Source organism: Pimephales promelas, chromosome 5 (assembly GCF_988280905.1).
Source record: "Pimephales promelas chromosome 5, fPimPro1.hap1.1, whole genome shotgun sequence".
In the NCBI taxonomy this organism is placed as follows: domain Eukaryota; kingdom Metazoa; phylum Chordata; class Actinopteri; order Cypriniformes; family Leuciscidae; genus Pimephales; species Pimephales promelas.
In genome coordinates this window covers 36,190,273-36,211,675 of record NC_142773.1, presented here as the reverse complement: position 1 = coordinate 36,211,675, position 21,403 = coordinate 36,190,273, and the positions used below count along the sequence as shown (strand labels likewise).

General features: G+C 36.8%; 1 protein-coding gene across 6 annotated transcripts in view; it reads left to right on the top strand.

Annotated features, from left to right (window-relative positions):
- The first annotated feature begins 237 nt into the window (after positions 1-237).
- The window catches only part of ssbp3a (single stranded DNA binding protein 3a), a 34,166-nt gene continuing 13,000 nt past the window's right edge, over positions 238-21,403 (top strand). For 2 of the 6 annotated variants that reach the window (XM_089131405.1, XM_089131406.1), the window contains exons 1-4: positions 238-683; positions 1,118-1,190; positions 1,301-1,362; positions 1,714-1,798. In XM_089131405.1, coding sequence (XP_088987531.1) covers positions 628-683; positions 1,118-1,190; positions 1,301-1,362; positions 1,714-1,798 — 276 coding nt within the window. In that variant the 5' untranslated portion in view covers positions 238-627. The remainder of the gene's footprint in view (positions 684-1,117; positions 1,191-1,300; positions 1,363-1,713; positions 1,799-21,403) is intronic. The other 4 variants (XM_089131407.1, XM_089131408.1, XM_039676098.2 and 1 more) reach the window with 3 other exon arrangements.

Below are 21,403 nucleotides of genomic sequence, written 5' to 3'. Positions count from 1 at the left end.
TGTTAGCATAATTGTTAACATTCACAGTAGTACCAAAGCACGTACAGTAGCCTACAGAAATATGTATTTTAATACATTTTAGGTAGGTACAAATATTTTAAAATAATACAATAAAATAGTTGAGACAATTCATTTAGGTACTGTAATAAATCACTAATTGGCAAAATAAATCACTCATTAAAGTAATACATTTTTTATATATATATACTATATTCAGCATCAATGCACACAATAAACCAAATGACAGAAAAAAAAACATGTTATTAAAAATTAACAAAATGTAATTTTTAATATGATTATCATTTAAAAAATACTCAGAAGTACAGACAACACGTGATCAAAGCAATTGCAATTTACTACCCGTCGAGTTTTGAAAAAGATGTTTATTGTTTTAACTTTTATGCAGATTAGGGGGATCGTGAGGTCACGTCTAATATTTTGATTGGCTTATGAAGCTGTCAATCATGCACCGCGGGTTCCCGCCCACACACAGTTCACGCTCTGACTGTGGCAGGGTCGGTTGAAGCGGATGGGGTCAGAGGCGGGCTACACGTTGACAGCTGGAGCATTGAGCACAAGGAAACATCGCAGTCAAGCTGGCAGACGCGTTTATCCTCAGCGCAAGTCATGTTCGCGAAAGGTAAAGGGACCGCGGTTCCATCGGACGGGCAAGCTCGGGAAAAGTAAGCGCTGCTCTCTCTCTCTTTCTCTCTCTGTGTCTTTTACACGCTCAGCTGATGTTGTGTTATGTCATTATGTCTTCTAATATAAGTGTCTGGTTCAAGATATTTCAGTAATGTTATAGTGAAAACTGAAAAATGTTTCGTTTTAATGTCTTTATTTATTTGCTATAAATGTACGTGTTTTTGTTTGTTTGTTTGTTTGTTTGTTTTTTGTATTATTAGAGGATAATATTTATTTCACAACATGCAAGTTTGCAACGCCCATGGTGGTATTAATTATTGTTTTAGAAATACAGTAGCCCATACTAGACTAGGTGGAAGAAAACTGCATTGATGATTCTCTTGGACAAGAATACGGCTGTGTTATTAATAAAATAGACACTTTGATTGGATTGCATCAGTTTTTATTGTGAGGCATCTGTTTTACTGTACAGGTTGGCATTATACGTCTATGAATATTTGCTACACGTGGGAGCTCAGAAATCCGCACAGACGTTTTTATCAGAGGTGTGTATCTGCATATGCATATTACTTCAGTGCATGATCATGTGCATTGACCAATCTCGTTATGTGTGTGTGTGTTAAAGGCATCTGCTGTCTGTTTTTATTATGTTTAGATAAGATGGGAGAAGAACATAACCCTTGGAGAACCTCCAGGCTTTCTGCACTCTTGGTGGTGGTGTGTATTAACTCTATTCAGTTGTTGATCAGTGCTGTGCTGTTTATCTTTACAATATTTTAATACACTTTAGAATAGTTGAATAGAATGGATACCAGTCAGTGATATTCAATGATATCTGGCTTTGACTTGGTTTGGGGAATATATTAAAATAATCTGAAGGCAAATCAAGAATTACTTTTCTAATGATTTAGGCTAACTGAAAATATTTGGGTTCAAGCATAAAAAGTAAGTTAATCCCAACAGATAGTCCATAGTCTTAATACTGCCTTATCAATGTTATGATCAGTAAGTGTAACCGTTGTGACACTGCACTATCTTCTCATTCCAAACAATGCTGTCACTACGCAGTGTGTTTTGGGACCTGTACTGTGCAGCACCTGAGAGAAGGGACACATGTGATCACTCCAGTGAAGCGAAGGCCTTCCATGACTATGTAAGTGATGCGTGTTTAATTCACCCCTCACTAGCGTGACAGAAGAGATCTGCTGTTTCACAATGAGATAAAACCACTGAAATGTTACTCTGTGGTGTGAAGCAGAATATTGATTGCAAATATGAGACTGCGACTTATTGTTTTAGTTCCAGGTCAGCTTTGTTTATCCTCATTCCATTAAATGTTAAATTGGTATTGAGTATCCTGTTTTCAGATTTGCGCACTTGATTTGAATTGCACATTTAGAGCATGACTGTGTCCAGATTGTGTGAGCTTGTGAACAGGAAAGCATTTCCTTCACATTATATGCATATTCTTGGAAATTATGGGATAGGTATACTGTTGAATGAATATGGCTTGAATGTCAGAATATTGATAGTATTATATAACAGTGTACATTGAGTGATTGTGTGTACATGCTACCAGTACTCACTGCCCTTGAATGGGAACGTAAAAGTGCTTATGAAGCACTTGCAAAATTAGACTTTCACCATGTTGGAACAAGGAATGATGTGAGTTATAAGATCTATAAGATGTTATTGCGCTAAATAACCATCTGTGACCCTGACAAAGACGTTTTGTTAATCGGTTGGTTTGTATTTCAGTGGTGTCGTGCACAGTGGATAGCCGCACTCGCCACGAAATGTCATTGATCCAAAAACCTGCACATACTTATAAAATTAACATTAAATATGTCCTCCTAATTGTCCTGATGCAGTTTCTCATTCAGACAAATTGTTTGTTGCATCACTCTTGGTTACTGAAGGTGAACTAGAGTCCACAAAATGTGTCTACTACACCTGGCCTCTTAATTATAAAGCTGGACATTTGCCTCTTCAACTTGTGATGTTTGATGGAATGTAGACATTTAATGCTCTTTGTTTAGGTAATTGACTTGTCAATGTCCACCGCCATTCAGGATCTTTTAGAGTACTTTGATGCATTGACCACAATGGCTTTGGGTTAGTACTTGTACGTAATAATGAATGGGAAAAACTTCTGTTATTTGAAACAGAAACCAGTCTTACACAAATCTGCCCAAATCCTAGAGTTTTATAATGCTGTAGATGTTCTTAGGCTGGATTAAGTTGAGTAAGCTGTGAGGATTTATTTTGTAGTTGTGGAGCTTTGGCCCGTTCCACAACAGACACTCTAGCAGGTTGCATAACTTTAACTCTAGTGCAATGGCAATAGAATTACAATTCAAAGTAGGGAACTCTTAAAGGGACACTCCACCCATTTGCATTAAGATTTCCATTGTTAGAAACCCAGTCATACCATTGAATGGTCGTGCAACACTCTCCCATTTTCCCCTGAGATGAGAGAAATCTGCTATTTACTTTTTTCACTTCCTCCTACAATGATGCAAAAATCGTCATTTTACGTCATTGTAGGAGGAAGTGTAAGGGGGGGGGGTCCTGTAAAAACTACAAGCACTCAATATCACCCTTTCAAACCCGCCCATAGGGGGTTGGGCCTAATGCGCCAAGGCCGTGTGTCCACCAAAGCGTTTTTCCATGCGCCTGGCGTATGTTTTCAATTGTTTTCAATGGGAGCGCCGCGCTTTTTAAACGCCATGAGCGTACCAAGGCGCTGAGTGTTTTTTTTTTCCCGCTGAAGCGCCCAGCGCCCGCCGTTTTTACTGGTCGCTGGAGTTGAAAAATGTTCAACTTTGGATAAAACACAGCTCTCATCACTGTCACTTTTTACCCAGCCGTCCAATCACAGTGGAGGAGGGGCGGGACTTCTGTATCATAGCAACGAAACATCTCAACGGAAAAAACGCTGCGCTGCCAAAACGCTCTCAAGCGCCCAACGCACGGCGTCTTCAGCAGAGCGTCTAGCGTTTTCAGCTGGCTAAAAACGCTTTGGTGGACACACAGCCTAACAGACCTATCACAGATCAGTGCCAGTGCGTTTGATTTCACTGGCAGAAACTTTTTGAAAATATGGACGAAGGTACTGAATATGCAGACGGATGCATTATGGATAGGGTTGGGTACTGAAACGTGGTGCCAATATGGAACCGGTTCCACTTCCAACGTAAACGGTAATAACCAGAACGAATAAGAATGAAAATTGAGTCTCTGTGTCATGAGGCGCACACACGCAAACTATCTCGCTCTCTCCCTCTCCCTTGCACTATACGGTTTGGAGCACAGTCTGATCTGTCTTGCATTTGCGCTCTTGTTCACTCGCCCTAGATTCGGGGAGATTTTAACTAATTTGCGGGCATCAGGGTGCCATTATCAATATGCGGGAGACTCCCGGAACGTCTGATAGCGAGTCGATTAATGACGTTTGGCGATTGTCTGAAGCCCATATAGAATCACACCAATCCATTGGCTGATGGCGCGGGCGCCGCCTTGACCCTCTTACGTCGTCATATTAGATTAGCGCGCATTATCTGATTTCACTGTGTGAAATGATTTCCAGGCGGTAGCGTAAAGTGGAGCTCAACTCTAGTCTACATTGATGGGCGGAGTAGTGGGAGTGGCCTGTGGAGCTAAGCATTGCAATGCACTATGGGGATTGTTGTCTACAATCCACAAGCACTAAAAAGTCATTTTCTGCCTTTTATCGGCCAAGAAAGACCCAAATTAGAAATTTATGATACTATTCTACTACATATATGACCCACTTTCAATACATATTCATGTCTCCACCGGTGGAATTACCCCTTAAAAATACTAGTTTGGTTCAAAAGTTTGGTAAGTAATTTATTTTGAAAGAAATGAAGACATTTGGACGCATTAACTTGATCAAAAGTGACAGTAAATACTTAGGCACATTTTTGTAATGTTATGAAAGATTTCCTTTTCAAATAAATGCTGTTTTCTGAACTTTCTAATCATCAAAAAATACTGAAAAAATGATCACAGTTTTGACGTCACAACTGTTTTTGACATTGATGATAATAATACATGTAACAAAAATCATGTGACACTACACACTGTCTGGAATTATAATGCTAAAATATATCCAAATAGAAAACAGTCATTTAAAATTGCATATTACTGTTTTCACTGTATTTTTGATTAAACACATGCAGCCTTGTTTTGAATAATAGACTTCTTCAAAAACATTCAAAAAATCTTACCCATATTAGCCTTTGAACAGTAGTTTACCTCAGCATGTATTTAAGTGTTCATGTTAGTTTTACATGGTTGTTGTTTTTTTCAAGATATGCAGTATAATGTGGAAGGTCTTTATCCGTCATTGTGCCATTAAATTATGGCAGGCAGTTCTCATGGGATTACCTGTCCCTTTACAGCCTGAAATGGTGGTCGGTTGTGGTGGGATGGGGGAGGGGAGCGTACAAGATCTGATAATGGTGAGGTCTCCTCTAGCTTTTTAGCTTTTTAACCCTGACACAGCAGGAAAATGTGTCGCACCCGCCCCACCTCCCTTCAGGGAAAAAAAATAACTAGACTCAAACCATTCTGAGTAGAAGTACATGATTCAGTCATTTGATTTGGATGGCTATTAAATACTGGTATAAGTTGCTTTGTCACACCTGACCGATTTTTTGAGTGAGCAAGCTAAATGTTGGTTTGAGCAACAGCTGAATGCAAATGAGTTTGTTGGAAATCATTTATTTGACTGTCAAATCTTCTTACTGCTCAATTTTCCTACACATTTGAAGGTGGTGTGGTTATCAGCGTAGTTGGCCATTGAATGTGTGACCCTCCAGTCCCCTGTGTATTCTGATATTAACATGGAGTGATTGCTTTGATCAATCAAAGGTTGACAGAATCCAATGCAAGGTCACACTTATGATCTCAGTCCTTGTGTCTCCCCCCGAGGCTCTCGTCAGCCATGTACACAAACACATGATGGGGTCATTCCATTGAATTCTATTGTTTTTATAGTGAGTTAATAATGATATTTACCCTGAATCAATACACTATCTGTAAATGTAACCCTCACTTGACCTTTTTCTAGGGGTGCTCAATAAATCGGTGACTCTCAATAGTGAGAACAAATTAAGAGTTAGTTCCTACGACTTAATCATTTGTATTAAAATAAATTAGTTGAAGGTCACAAGTGAACTAAATGATGGAAACCTTTAAAACGTTCAAAGGATCATGTGACACTGAAGTCTGCTGAAAATTCAGCTTTGCCATCACAGGAACAAATGATATATTCATTCAGGGTCATTAAAAAATGTCCTTCCAAAGATTTATTTGATAATTTGATAGGACAATGTACCTGCTGTTCTGATACCACTGATTGCCATCTGCTTTAAAATGCTCCCGTTAGTGTTTGTGTAAGTGCTCTGTGAAGAGCATCAAAGGTTTCTTGCGTGTTTTTGCAGCGTGTTTTTTAGCCAATCACAGACATATCTGTTGAGTGCCTGAACTCAATGACCAATCAGATGTTTAAAATAGTCAAAATCACTCAAAATGGCAGAGTTTTTGTTAAGCGCGAGTTCTGCATGCTTGCGACTCCTTTCGTTATAACCAACAAAATATAAACCGGATGTCAATAAGAGGTTCATCGCACAGCGTTGGATGGCTTCATTGATTATAACTGGAGTAAGTTATTTTTTCATGCTGCTACTACACTTTGCAAAGTTTCTGGATTGACAACTGTATTTTAATGCACGATTAAATCCGACAATCGACAGTAGCCGTGTTTCCATTCAAATTACGAAAATTGCGAATTGAAAATACTGCCAATGTAATGGAAATACGCCCAACAGGTCAATTTAGCAAAAACTCCCATTTATCGCAAAAAAGTTTTTACGCTCACATGAGGTGGTTTTTCAGGCAATTTGAAAAAGAAATATTTCGCAGAACTGCAATGGAAACAGTTTTTGCGCATTTACAGTTCACTTGACGTCGATGACCTGGTGTGTTTGGACAGAATATGAGACAGAGTTTTTTAGTAAATTCATAAAAAAGACAAAAGAATTATAGGAATACTGGATTCTAAACCTCAAAGACATGCCACAATCAAGACCTCGAAGCAGATATGGGGAAGAAACACCTAATTTGTGCTGCTGTCAAGTATAAGGGTCTTTCCTTGCCATTAATGATAACACACATTAATAATAATGGCCGTGGATGGGATATACATAAACCTACCAACGTCTATTGCCATGATTTTTGGAATGACTTATCGTGAGAGGAAAAAATAAAGTTTTAGTCGCATAACATCGGTTAATGGAAACGCCGTCTTTTTGCAATAGTTCTTTTGTCAACACTCATAGAAGAAATGGTTCTATTTAGAACCAGAAATGGTTCCATCCCCCGCTTCATATATGGAACTCCAAAATGGTTCTATATAGAACCATTTTTTTGGGGTAAAAGGTTCTATTGGCCAAGTATGGAACCCCATTGTTCTATATAGAACCCAGAGGAACCCTTTTTTTAAGAGTGTATAGAACCTTTTAGGGGTTCCAAATACGTAGCGCTGATAGAACCTTTTAAGGTTCTATAAAGATCCTTTTCTTCTAAGAGTGAACATTTAGAAAAAAAAAAGTTTTGCCCAAATCTGTAATGGAAACGCGCCTAGTGATAACCATAGCAATGGAGGGGGTGGTGATGGCGCAGTGGATAAGACACATGCCCTTGGTGTGAGAGACCCAGGTTCGAATCCACTGTGAGACACCAATGTGTCCCTGAGCAAGATATTTAACCCCTAGTTGCTCCACAGGCGTGCGACCTCTGACATGTATAGCAATTGTAATTCGCTTTGGATAAAAGTGTCAGCTAAATGAATAAATGTAAATGTTAATGTAAATGGATGGAACAAAACAATCCGAAACTGTATGTCAAATTATCTGTGCGTTAAGTATTGGAGTGTAAATGCAAAATAATAGACCTGCCACTTTTTCTATAATGTGTTACTTAGTTGTTCATTTTATTACCAACTTTTCAAATCAGTCTCCCAGTGACATTTTGCATATACATTTACAGATTTTTAAATATAAAACCGTTCTAAGAACGGTTGTCTTATGATCTGTCCTGACAGTGATTATTTTTTTTTATTTCATGAATAAATAGGTTAAGTTAATATTACAAACTGTTTCTGCATAAAATATTTTGGATTTAATGTCAGTACTGGGCTCGCAGTTATAAGGCATTTTGCACTGTGTGTGTGGATGACCGTGTTCATCCGCCACAGCCGAAGACCATTTTTGCATTTTTGACCCAGGAAAAACCCTGATATTAACATATATTTAAACCAGAAAATAGTTATTTTACTTGGTAATATTTTTTTACTGTATTTTACATGCAGCATTACAGGTTTGTTTCAGAAACATTAAGAAATCTTATCTGGCCCCAAGCTTTCGGTTGGTAGTCTAGGCAAAATCTGACCCACACACATATCCTCCCCCTTCTCTCCTTTCTTTGTTTTACTTTAGTTTTACTGTCAATTCAGGGATGTACAATTGCTGTAAAAAAATAAAAAGCAAAAAAACAACAACCTATCTTGTCAGCCTGTCAGGACTAGTCTGTCTAGACACACCAAGCCTGGGACACACCAATCTTCAATAACTGTTGTTTTAGGGCTCCGTATTAGTTCTTGTATTTCACAATACGTGTCTGTACACCATAAACATCATGAAGGTCTTTGAAACCGTGGAAATGTTAGCAACCCCTTTTTTTGATTATGTACAGATACTCAAAGGTTTGCACCACTGTCTGTGTTTACAGCCCAGGGAGCAGCAGGGGACTGGAGAATACAGGAAGGAAGTGAACGACAGAGAGAGAGAGAGAGAAAGTACAGGCAGGGGAGGGGTGTTGGGTCAGGCCTTGGCTCAATCCTCATCTTTTTTCCTGTGTGCTGCAGATAAACAAAACAAAATGAGGGCCAGGAAAAATTTCAGGGGCCGGCATTTGTGTTTTCATATATGAGTTCAGGGCCCGCAGCACGTATCCCTCTCTTTATGTGTATGTGTGTGTGTTTAAGAGAGGGAGGGTGGGTTAATTAGTTTGCTCGCTGATAAGAAAGCCCCTGTTCTTGGCTAGGTTTTGTGGACGCGCCACAACAGGAGTGGTTATGAATGTGGCTTTCCACTTCTGAGCTATTCCAGGAATTTCCTTCTTTCTCTCTATCTCTCTCTCTCTTTTTGCCTGACTGTTGTCTTGCTGGCTTTAGTAGGGGGTATGTCTTTTAGGAGGTTGGAATGTAGTGCTGTGTCCTTTAGGCCGGGCTTAAGACCAGCAGTCACTGATCTGCCTGAATTGAATTCCTCATGATATTGTGAAGCTCTGGGTGAAAATGTTTGTGCCTTCGTTCAGCAAGAAAAGACATTCTTGATGTTATTTGGTAAAGGCTAGTTTGTTTTTAGAATTTTATTTAAAAATTTTTTTAACAGTGTCTATTTACACCATGTGCCAGTAGCCCGGCTTTTTGGCAGAGGCTATTTACACTAACTCCGCCCACTGTTGTTTGATTGACCCAGACAAAATTACAAAAGAAACCCGTCAAACAACAATATCAGTAGCTTTTGACATGACTGACCGAGTTCGAATCACTCTTTTTTACAAACTCATTCTTATTCCTTTTTCTATCTCAAATCAGCTCAGAGAGGCGTATAATTAAATAAAACTGAACAAAATATTCAAAAAGTGGAAATAAAGTGTCTTTCTGGTATCTATAGTGGGAATAAAGTGTTTAAAGGGATACTTCACTGGTTTTAGAAATGGGCTCATTTTAAAACTCGTTGAGTTTTACCGTTTTTTGAATCCATTCAGCCGATCTCCGGTTCTGGCGGTACCTCTTTTAGCATAGCTTAGCATACATCATTGAAGTGGACAAGACCATTAGCATTTCTCAAAAAAAAAAATGACCAAGTTTTGATATTTTTTCTATTTAAAACTAGACTCTTCTGTAGTTACATCGTGCACTAAAACCGACCGTAAATGTAAAATTGTGATTTTCTAGCCTGATATGCCATCAAGCGGTATCTCTGATCATAATCAGTCCTTCACTGACCAATCAGCATCCATTAGCAGTATGCTAGCATGTTAGGGGCAACAACAACTCAACCTGTAAGAAATCGAAGGGACATACTCGTACTCGTTCATTCAACTTTCGACCTATAACCCATGTTGGACTTGCAAAACCTACATTCAAATCTAGGATTTCTCAATGACAATCGGGTGAAAGAGACAAATTTAGCCGTTTAGCCCCATAGACTCCCTTCATTTTGCACTCGGACTATCACCCCCAGTGGAACTCTGGTGGAACTACAACCAAAATTCGGTACAATAGGACTTAATAGGGAGTGGCCAGGTTTTCCGTAGACGGGCTTTGGTGACAGTCTGTTAGAAACGCACAAACAGAGACAAATGAGTGATACAAACAGTTGTAGTCCTTGAATATGTAGTCCAATCAGATTTGAGGACTAGAACTGACTGTTGTATAAATCACTACTTTCAGCAACCAATGAGAGTGCAGTTCTCTGACACATTCTTTTGTTTAAATTCATTCCACACGATCCGACAGATTTACACGCACAATCCTTGCAAAATCCTTGTGCGGTCGTCAAAATGAGTAACAAAGCACAGAATTGAGCACAAGCTCTTAATTAGCATGACATGTGAAGCGTTTCTGCCCATTCACCTCCCTCCATCGTCTCACCTGAAATGTGGTTGTTTGGAGAGGATATGGTTGCCATAACAACAGCCCAGGTGGCAGGTGACTTGGGTGGTCTGCCTCGGGTGAACACACTGTGCCTGTGTCTGCCCGCGTCTGACTGCTGACGCTCCCCTCCCCCTACTCTGAACAGGCAGATACCTCTTTATGAATATAACAGTAAAAACTGTTTTTCAGCTCCTGCTGTTTAACTGCTCAAGGCAAAGCCCTAAAGTAATCTGGGGTCTTTTACATATTGCTTGTTTGGGGAATCTCCACATAGACATAACTCGCCTGTACTGTCAGTTCTCTTTGTTCAGCCTAAGGGAAGGTGCCATACATTACAGAAATTTGACATTACTGTCAGTGTTTGCTTTATGATTATTAATGAGGCTCTAATAAAGAACTTAATCTAGCAGTTTATGTATATGGAAGCTAAGTTTTACTAGCATGGTAAAATACCTACCTATAATAAATAATTATATTTATTAATCAGTGTCTTTCTCTTGTTTCTCTAAATTTTCTTTTTAGATTTTTGAGAGTGGAGTTTGATGGGTGGTTGCTACATAAGTCTCTGGATATTTAAAGGCCACTTCACATAACGCGTTTTTCCATTCCACTTTTCCATTGTCTTTCTATGCAAACTTGCTGGATGGGTTTGAATGCTGTGCTCAAGTCTCGCATCTTTTGCAGCATTAAAATTGTTAATCTAAAAACGCAGCATTCAAGTTAAACCTAAAACGGTAACACTTTACACTAAGGTTTGTTAGTTAACATTAGTTAACTGCATTAGTTAATATGAACTAATAATGAATAGCACATATAGAGCATTTGTTAATCTTTGTTAATGTTATTTTCAACATTTACTAATACTTGATTAAAATCTTGTTAACATTAGTTAATGCACCGTGAACTAACATGAACAAACAATGAACAGCTGTATTTTCATGAACTAACATTAACAAAGATGAAAAAATGCCGTAACAAATGTATTGCTCATGGTTAGTGCATGTTAGTAAATACATTAACTAATGTTAACTAATGAACCTTATTGTAAAGTGTTACCCCTAAAACCATATTCTGGACAAATGTGGGCAAAATAATTGTCATTTATTTAAAAAAAAAACTTCCCTTGATCTGAGCGGTACAAGACTTGGCTACTTTTCCTAAGTTTGCCTCCTGAACACACACATTTTTTGACTCAATTCTACAATGTTAAATGGGTGAAAAAACTCCTTAATCTTGCATTTGGGTCAAAAATGGGCACCCATAGAAATGAATGGGAAAAACTGTGATTTAGAGCATTCTAAAATAAGCCAAAATAAGACAGCTGGTGACAGCAAAAGTCTCTTCATCTTTAGGTTTTAGCTCAAAGAACTTATTGGAATGATATTTTAATGTAGTTAAAAAAAATAAAGATAAAACTACATAGTAATTAATTTACATAGAAATAATTTACATAGAAAATATGCTAGTTTTTGAAGTAAATAAATTCAAAAATACCCCCAAAATAAAAAAAACACCATAAACGAATAGACAAAACTTTATCGAAGACAGTGATATAACATTTATGATAAATAAAAATTAGGATCACACCTGAGTCCTCTGTCCCCACATTTGTCCACAATTACAGGATTAAGAGCTATAAAGTGAATACGGTTTGAGGGCTACAAAAAATGTAAACGCAAAGCAAAAACATGCAGATCATTTCCTCTTTTTATATTTTGATTGGCTTTGTTTTAATCTAATGCTCACTTAAAGTTAATCTTGGATAATAACTGAATAAGGGTAGGTCAAAGGACACTAAAATAACTAGCCGACCGTGTTAAGAGAACTAGCCGACTGTCAGCTAGCATGCAAGTTCTACTGTGTGTAAATGAGGAAACTGTCTATCTCTGCAGATATATTAGTCAATATTCGTCATTCAAAAAGGGAAACTGGCACAGCAGATACTCAAACTGTAAACAAACTTTACCTTTTTGAATATCAATCCTCCTGATCACTTTCTTTATTCCACTCCACGCATGTTAATATTAAAAGAACACTCGGGTAAGATGATGTAAAATTAGATGTACCGGTTTGACTTCTTTGCTGCTGTTTTGCTATTATTCTCATGCACTGACTCATTCACTAAGCTGAACAGCCAATCAGAGTTCTCACTCACCGACGGCCCAAAAAACCCTGATGGCGTCCGACTAGAGCCAATGGTGCGGAACACCGTCGTTCGACACTCAAAAACGGCCCGACGTTGTATCCTTTTTTCTTTGTTTAGTCCTCCAGGACAAATTCATGTCCATCCTTATGATTGTACCTTGGATATAAATGCATTGGGTTCACCTGCTAAAGCACACCTTTGCATTCATTTTGTGGTTCAGTAAACTGACGGCTGTTTGTTTACATTAATAAAGGCAGTTGATTCGTATACAACTGTTCAGTCGTAGCACTTCCTCTTAGAGCCCCTTGATTTGCGTCTTGTGGCTTAATTGCCAGTAATGGCACTTTTATCAGGCAGGTCAATTGGACAAGGGCAACAGAGAGCCCATAAACTGCTCTCCCTGGCTAATTACCCCATCCTCCAGAGCTCTTTAGAGTCTCTCTGCCTATCAAACCATTGCTCAAAATAGTCTTTAGGTCAAACATTTGTGCATGAATCACGGAACCCTGTCTCTGAATAATTTATTGGGAAGGGGAAATGTTTACAAGCTTATCAAAGACCACATTGCAGTGGATGACTTGAGTATGGATTTGACAGAGGACCTGGATTGAGTTTCCTAAAGACCTCTTAGCTGCTCACAATAATCTTTTGGCCACATTGTTTGTCAGCTACTATTATTGTCAAGTTGCATCATTTTAGACCAAACTAAACCCATGGGAGTACCGAGGCATCAATGCAAACCCCCGGAGTCCAAAGAGTGTGTGTTTGCCGCTTACAGTATGTCCTGTTACTCCTAAGATTCCCTTAGGAATGCAGTATAAATGCGGCATCAGTGTCCAGTTAACATTTCGACTCGAGTGTGAATCAAGTCAACTGTTAAATCAAATTCAATTCTAAGCATCACCACATTACAGTATGTAAAATGGATTCAAAAACTGCATTTAATATTGTGTGAATAACTTGAAAGATGAAAGTAAAGGAAAATGAAAATGCATTGGTACTGATATAACTTGCATGTTTGTAGTGATATGCAAACTGATTACTTTGCATGTTATAGAATGAAAATGTTATAATTTATTCACTCTCATGTTGTTCTGAACCCTTATGACTTTCTTTTGCTGAGCACAAAAGGATATGCTTGTTGCCATTCATTTCACTTCAATTAGTCAGAAAATAGTTTTTCATCCATAGCATCCGACGGTTTGTTGAGACTTTTCCTAATGCAGCGATTTATTAAATGAATCATCTGTCAGACTGACACCCTGGAGCGAGTAACAATCCTTGAAGAATCAGCAGAAAAAATACTGTCCTTTATGCATAATAACAGGAACATTGCTCACAGCAGGAGATCTGATGTCTAGCAGTGATTGTCTTGAAATGTATTATTGAAGCAGTGTGTTAATGGCTGTCTTGGTGGTACTTTAACTTCTCTGAGACGCTTTCACATGCTGACTGTTATGACGTTAAAGGAGTAGTTCACTTTAAAAAAAAACTTTTGCTGATAATTTACTCACCCCCGTGTCATCCAAGATGTCAATGTCTTTCTTTCTTCAGTCAAAAAGAAATTAAGGTTTTTGATGAAAACATTCCAGCATTTTTCTCCATTTAATGGACTTTACTGGTAACCAAATGGTTCAAGGTCCAAAAGATAGATTCAGTGCAAACTGCAAACTGTTGAAAGGGCTTTTAAACGATTCCCCACGATGAATAAGGTTCTTATCAAGTGAAACGATCGCTCATTAAAAAAAACAAAAAACAAAGTTTAAGTTTTATAAGCTCAAATGGTCGCTCTGTTCTGTGATGCGCGTTCATGACTCTCCTGTTCGAACTCGTTCATCAAAATGAACAAATCTTTTTTTCATGTCATTTGGTTCATTCAACGAACGAAATGAACGAATTGACTCGGAAAAAGATTCATTCATTCTGAAGTTGTTCAGAATTCAGAATTCGGTTGTTCTGAATGTATGTATAAAAAAAAAATGTTTACACTTCTGGTCTTCGGGGTCAGTATGACCCCACATTGAAATGAATTGGAAAAACTATGCGTCAAAAATGTGTGTCAAAAATATATCCGGCATAAATCTGAAAATTTTTACACAGAAATGAAGGCCTAGTACTAGAGCATAAATGCAATGTATAATAAAAAAGTAATATTTCATATGCAAGCTAATGGTGTAGTTGAGGAATTGTGTGGTATACATGGATGCAAAAGTACTTTATAACTCCAAAACACAGCATTAATGAATAGATGAGAAGTAAAAAAAAAACACACACACACACACACATATATATATATAATTTGTATGATTAAAAATGTATATTTTTTGTACAATTACTCAATCAATTGTTATAGACCCAGAAGCCCAGAAGTGTAAACAGGAAACGAAGACCATTTGAAGGTTAAAAACATCTTTATTTGTGTTCCAAAGACCGAAGGTCTTACAGGTTTGGATTGAGAAGGGTGAGTTATTAATGACAGAATTCAAATTTTTCAACCTTTTAGCTAACATAAACCACCAAACTGGTATGAATTGTATGGTATTTGCTATTCCAATCATAGCCAAGAGCACATTGAGGAGGTTGCGTGGTTGAGCATATGCCCTTTCAACTGAGAGGAGTGTGAGAAAGAGAAGCTACAGGAGATGGCAGCAGATGGAGAGAGCTTCTTGCCTGAAGTCGACTGCTCCCTGATGCCGTACACCAGCCCCGACTCCCTAAGGAACAGCTGTCGATAGCCATTAAACTGCAAGCCTATCGGCTTTCAGCATTACAGTGGCCTGATGGAGTCGAGTCGTTCTTGACCGTAATGGTCTTGATGCTCATGGGCTGAAATCACTGATCTATTTGTTGATTCTGTCTGAATGGCTTGAAAATTGCAGAGATGGTGCGTTATTAGCAGTTCGGATGCTGTTCTTCAGATCTATACAGCTTACAGTATCATATATCACTGCTCTATAGATCTGGTCTTTTATGGTCCCTTTATGTCCTAAAGTAACCTCCCCCTTTTAGGACTCTTGCATCACAAAAAAATCTCAGTGATTGTGTGTCTGGTAATCATTAATGAATCTCCAGGGGAACTGCTAACATCAGCCAGGAGGTGTTGCCCCAGGCTGTGGTCAGGACTGACTTTACTTCCCTCATTCTTCTCTCCTTCCCTCCCCCTGTTATTCATTTAGATCAAACAACAGATCTGTACACCAGTGCTTATTGTTTGGGAGATGCCCAACTGGTTCAAATTTCCCAATAATTAGCAATGACATAAAATATGTATATTTTTAATACATTATTTTTGGAATTTTTAGATTTATGTTATTATTTATATTAATATTAAATCTATACAATATTTGAATAAAATAAATACATCTGTATATTATTCAATACTAAAATACTGTATTTATAAATGATTAAAATATATAATTAATTATCAATAAATATGCAATGTTACTTTTTAAATTTTATCGTTTTTATTATCCTTTTATTAATTAGTTAATTGGTTATTATTATTAATATATAATTTAAAAATTAATTATCATAATTACTTTTAAATATGAAATGTCTAATAGATTTAGACATGTATAAATTAATTTAGTTAATTTAGTGTTACATGTTGTCATGTGACCAACTAATCAGTAATGATCAAGGTTATTATAGTTAATTGAAACTAAAACCATAAAAAATGTTACTTGAAATAATTAAATAAATGTTTACTGAAAAATAATTAGTTGCCAAGGTTAAATTTCTTATTTTGATTTAGTTTAAATTGATGTACTAAAATAACTAATATTAGAAAAAAAAAACTATATAGACCTTAAAAAATATTAAAATAACTAAGAGACACAACACAATTACTAAACATTTAACTACAATGAAAATGTAAAATGTAAAAATGATATCAAAATAATAATAAAAACTCGAATAGATACTAAAATAGCATGTTATAGGAACCTTAAACTGATCATGCTCATTTCCAATCAGACCTGACTGAAGATAATGACTTGCTCCGATAGATTCAGTTTATTCAGGAAAGGACCCGTGTGATTTCTTACGCAGTATATTGATAATCATTAATTTAACCCCTGGGCTCTTGGATCTTATCTGGGTCTTATGTGGTCAGACGTATGGATGGCGTCAGATTAAGGGGCTTTGCTACCAGGCAGATGGCACTCATCTCCTCGCTCTGTGGAGACAGGCGAACGCGATGTGTCTCTTCAGAGCTGGCCAGCACTCCATGTGGAAAGTAAACGTGTGAATAAGCAAACCAGTAACACCTGTCCACCAAGTGACAGACAGTAGGAGCACAATGAGTGTGTTTTGACTGTTAAATGGGCGCTGTGTGATAAGTTGGATGCAAAGTAGCTATCTACTTGATTTCATGCTGTAACTAGAGTGAGATGTAATGGTTCTTTCCATGCATTCTGTGCAAAAAGATGGATCTTTTTGTATCTGTGTGGCATGAATATGTATCACAGTCCAGTACTAAAGGTGTTTTTATATAGGAAGTGGCCAACTGTATAAACTGTATAAACATCCAATATTTAGATTTAGTTTTTTTTTTTTTTCAATCTCTGAATTATTCAATAACTCTTAAAATTGTTCTTTAACTATTACCTCAATCCTGCTTACAGCCTTTACTTATTTACTTTGTATATACTAATAGTTATTAATCAGTATTTCCCTAATACGAACCATACAGCATTTATTATTTCAGCCCTGTCACAGTTGGAATTTATATTCAAAGCTGACTGGGCAAATTCAAATGAGGTGTGCCTGATAATAAATTGCATGCAATTGAACAAAAAAAAATGTATTAAAATAAAAACCCATGACATTTTTCTCTCAGAACATGTCATGTACCGACCCTGCACTCAAAAAAATGGTTTTGTGGCACTGTTCTTTTTACCCAAATATTTTTTGTTAAAGTAACACATACCGGTATTCTTTTACCACCAAAACACTATTGTATTGTGTTTAATAAACTTAATAAAAGTTAATAAATAGTTTAATAAAAGTAAATTGTTTAATTTCGCAATTCAAAAAACCCCGGATGTGACTATTTCCCACTTATTGGATAAAGATGGCGTGTAAAGAAGGTGGCGAGGTGCATGGCCTCAGAGAAAATATAAAGTTAATCTAAAGGCAAAGTCTTTCATTTCTGTTAGTATTTCGGAAGGTCTTCTCTGGAATGCTTTAAATATATATATAAAAAAATATTTTGGCTGCTTGTTCAAATTGCTTCAAATGTGCTTGAGCAACATAATTGCTATACATTTTGTCCAAACTTAATTTGATTATGTTCACTCTCCTTAAATATGTCAAATTAAAGTTTACTTAATCCATTTGTGTTGGATTACATTTGCGTTGCATTAACTGAAACTGGGCGGCGCTTGTTAGTTCCCAGCATGCTTTGCATATAGCTGAATTAAGAGAGAAGAAATGTTGAAATGAAGTGTTATTTGATGCGTTTTTGAGAAAATAAGGAAAGGGGAAGACTTTATAGTGTGTAATTGTGTTTATTGTTCAAATACATTGCAATTATTAGCAGCATTTAAATTACAGTGGGTTACCATTGTGAGAAGAGTGGAGCCTTTGGTTAGAATGTGGTCTGATTCAAGTATATGTCGTTTTGCTGAAAAACCATATAAATCTTAGCATTTATTTTCTTAATAAGTACTACTTTCAGCTAATAGATAGCTATTGAATAGAAATTTGTTCAAGGTATCATGTAAATCTTACATGCTTTCATTTTTCAGTGCAGTTTTATATGAAGTAAAGCATGTTCACTAAACTTAACTGATTTAAGTTACAGAGATGCAATTTCATTGATTTGTTGGGACATTACTATTTCACATAGATTCTTTCTCATTTAGTTGTGTTGTTTACATAGATTCAAAATAATTTGCTTGTGTGGATCCACTGTTCATAATTTTATTTAGTTTGTTTAAAGAGTATTTTTTTTAATGTGCGCTCAGTAGTTTCACTGTCAAATGCACTAAGTTCCACACGTTTACATAATAATACATTTCATTATTTTAAAGAAGTTACATCTGTCAAATAATGCAACTAAATAAAGCATCAGGTCTTTTTTTTTTTACTCTATATGCAGTTTACCACATTAGACCCTGTTACCTTCAAGCGTGAAAGGATTGCATTTTTTGGCGAAAATATGAAGAGTTCAGATGCAAAAGCCTCTAAATGCCATTTGAAATTTTCTTCTTGAATGATGATTTTTATCAAACTTGTATATTTGAGTTCAGTAATTTCACTTAAATAACAATTAATAGATAATCATCATTGCCATTTAAGTGAAATCACTGAACTTAAATATACAAGCTTGATAAAAATGATCATTCTAGAAGAAAATTTCAAATGGCACTTCAACTGAACTCTTCATATGCAGGAGCTTCTATTATCAAGCTAATTTAATCATTAGACAGACTTATTGTCACCCAAAAATGTGTACTATGAATGGTGAAATAAGAGATTGTGAAAGAGGTATTCCTGGTATTGCAACTGGTATGGGCACATTCCATGTTCACTGAACCTTTACAGTGCTTCCTCCTCTTACGTATGCTTCCTGTGTTACACCCCATATAAGTGCTGTAGCATTAATCCATAGCTATTCTGTGATATATTTTCAAGGTCACAGAGTCTTCAGGCTTTGCCACTTGAGCTCACTCATCTTTTCAGATATCCTACGAACGTTCCACCAAGGCGATCGAGTACTTCTTAGCCCGGGATCACATGAATATATTAACTTTCACTATCACTAGCCAGATGGATGTTTTGTGCACTGAGGTCAGAGCCAGACCAGGATTTTCGTGTAATGATGGTGTCAGAATGTGAAGAGCGGTGTGTTCCCTGTCTGCGGTGCAGGCCTGCTGTCTCAAGTGCCATTCTAATGTGTCTCGCCTAAGCTCTATCGCACCCATATCAGACGTTTAGTTAGACAGAACACTAGAAGGCAATATTATGACCATCGCACCCATGTGAGAATGACTAGAAGCAGGAAACCGAGGACGCTTGGCAGTTGACTGGTGGTTTAATCTGATGGGTGGTGCCGTAGGCGTGTACTGAGATCCCCTCTGGGGCTTGTGATGGACTGATAAGTAAGATTTGACTCAGGAAGTCAGTTATCTGCCTTGGGGAGAACAGTGATCAAGACTTGCACTGTATATCATTTAGTCAACTTTTAAATATTACATTAGGAACTTCTTTGAAATCCATAATGTCTTCATTTCTAGGCTAAATTTAAATGAATTAATCAATTCGAACTGCACAAATCAATAATTTCATGTAGTGTTGTTGTTTACTTGGCAGTCGGTGCGAGTTCTTGACTGTCTGTCAGTCTGTTATTTTCATGATCAATGATAATATTGTCAAGTCAGTCAGATCTGCAAAGGTCAAGGAATGATTTAACCTAAAAGTGTTGCAAGTTCAAACCTGCCAGTTTAATCGTTCACATCGTTATTTTTTGTTTAAATCGTGTTTGAGTCTTTAATCACAATAACCCCTCCCTCTTGCAGTGACTTCTCTGATGATGTGTTTACTAGTGTGAGGGCGAGACAACCTGTCACTCAGATGACATCATAGCAGAAACAAACCACAACCAGCCAATCAATTCCCCATGGACAAAAAGCTTTATTTTTATCGCCCACTTATTTTTTTTCTTGTTTGAGAAGCTGTTTCACTCATATATGACACAATAGGGTAAACTTAGCTATTGCAACCTTCGTTTAATGCGTACATCCTAAATGGCTCATTGCACACAAAAATAAAAACTGATAATGAAATTGAAACTGAAATTGTCCATTCCAGACTGATTGTTTACAGCTTCCGGGTGATGAGTGCACACACCGTTCTATCAGTTGGAAAGACAACTTTCACAAAAAGGTTTCTTTGATATTTCTCGAAACTTCCCTTTGTCCAAATTCCAAAAGTAAAAAGTCATACAAATTTTCTGCTAATTACTTTTGTGTTGACTTTACAGCCTTTTGTGGAGATCTTTTTGATTTCATGTGAAATAAATGATTGCCGCTCTTACTGTTCTCTAGTTGGTCGACATTTGGCCACAATGAGATACAATGTGGACCAGATTTTATTACTAAACCTATAAGATGCCATTTAGTTACTACAAATATTTTGTAGACACCATAATAACACTGCCGGTAAAGAGAAAACCACATGATGAATCAAAGTAGCTTTTCCACAAGCTGAGGGAAATATCATAGTAATGCTAATATTACTAATATATAACTATGTTAGAAACTTAATATAGAAACTGCATACAGTGTCATGCATACAAATACATGTCATGCACACAAATACAAAACAACATCATGGTAAAATAATGCACTAAACAAGCATTTAACAATATAACGTAACATAAAACCCTAATGTTCATTACTGATAACAAAAATCTAAGAAAAAAAACATAATTGTTAAAATGAAGAAAAAAGTTTCACAGTGAAATCTAGGAATATCACTTTACAGTTTAGTTTACTGTTCTTTTTTTACTGTAAATGTATACGAAATTTTGTTTTTTATTACAATTTTTCTCTGTATAGTATGGAAGCTTGTTTCTGCCACTTAATTAAAAATAAAAAAGGTAATTGCGACTTTTTATCTCACAATTCTGACTTTTTTTCTCAAAATTGCAAGTCTACATCTTGTAATTCTGACTTTATTTCACAGAATTGCGTGATATAAAGTCCGAATTGCGTCTTATAAAGTCAGAATTGCGTGATATAAAGTCAGAATTGCGTGATATAAAGTCAGAATTGCGAGATATAAAGTCAGAATTGTGTGTTATAACGTCAGAATTGCGTGATATAAAGTCACATTTGTGTGTTATAAAGTCA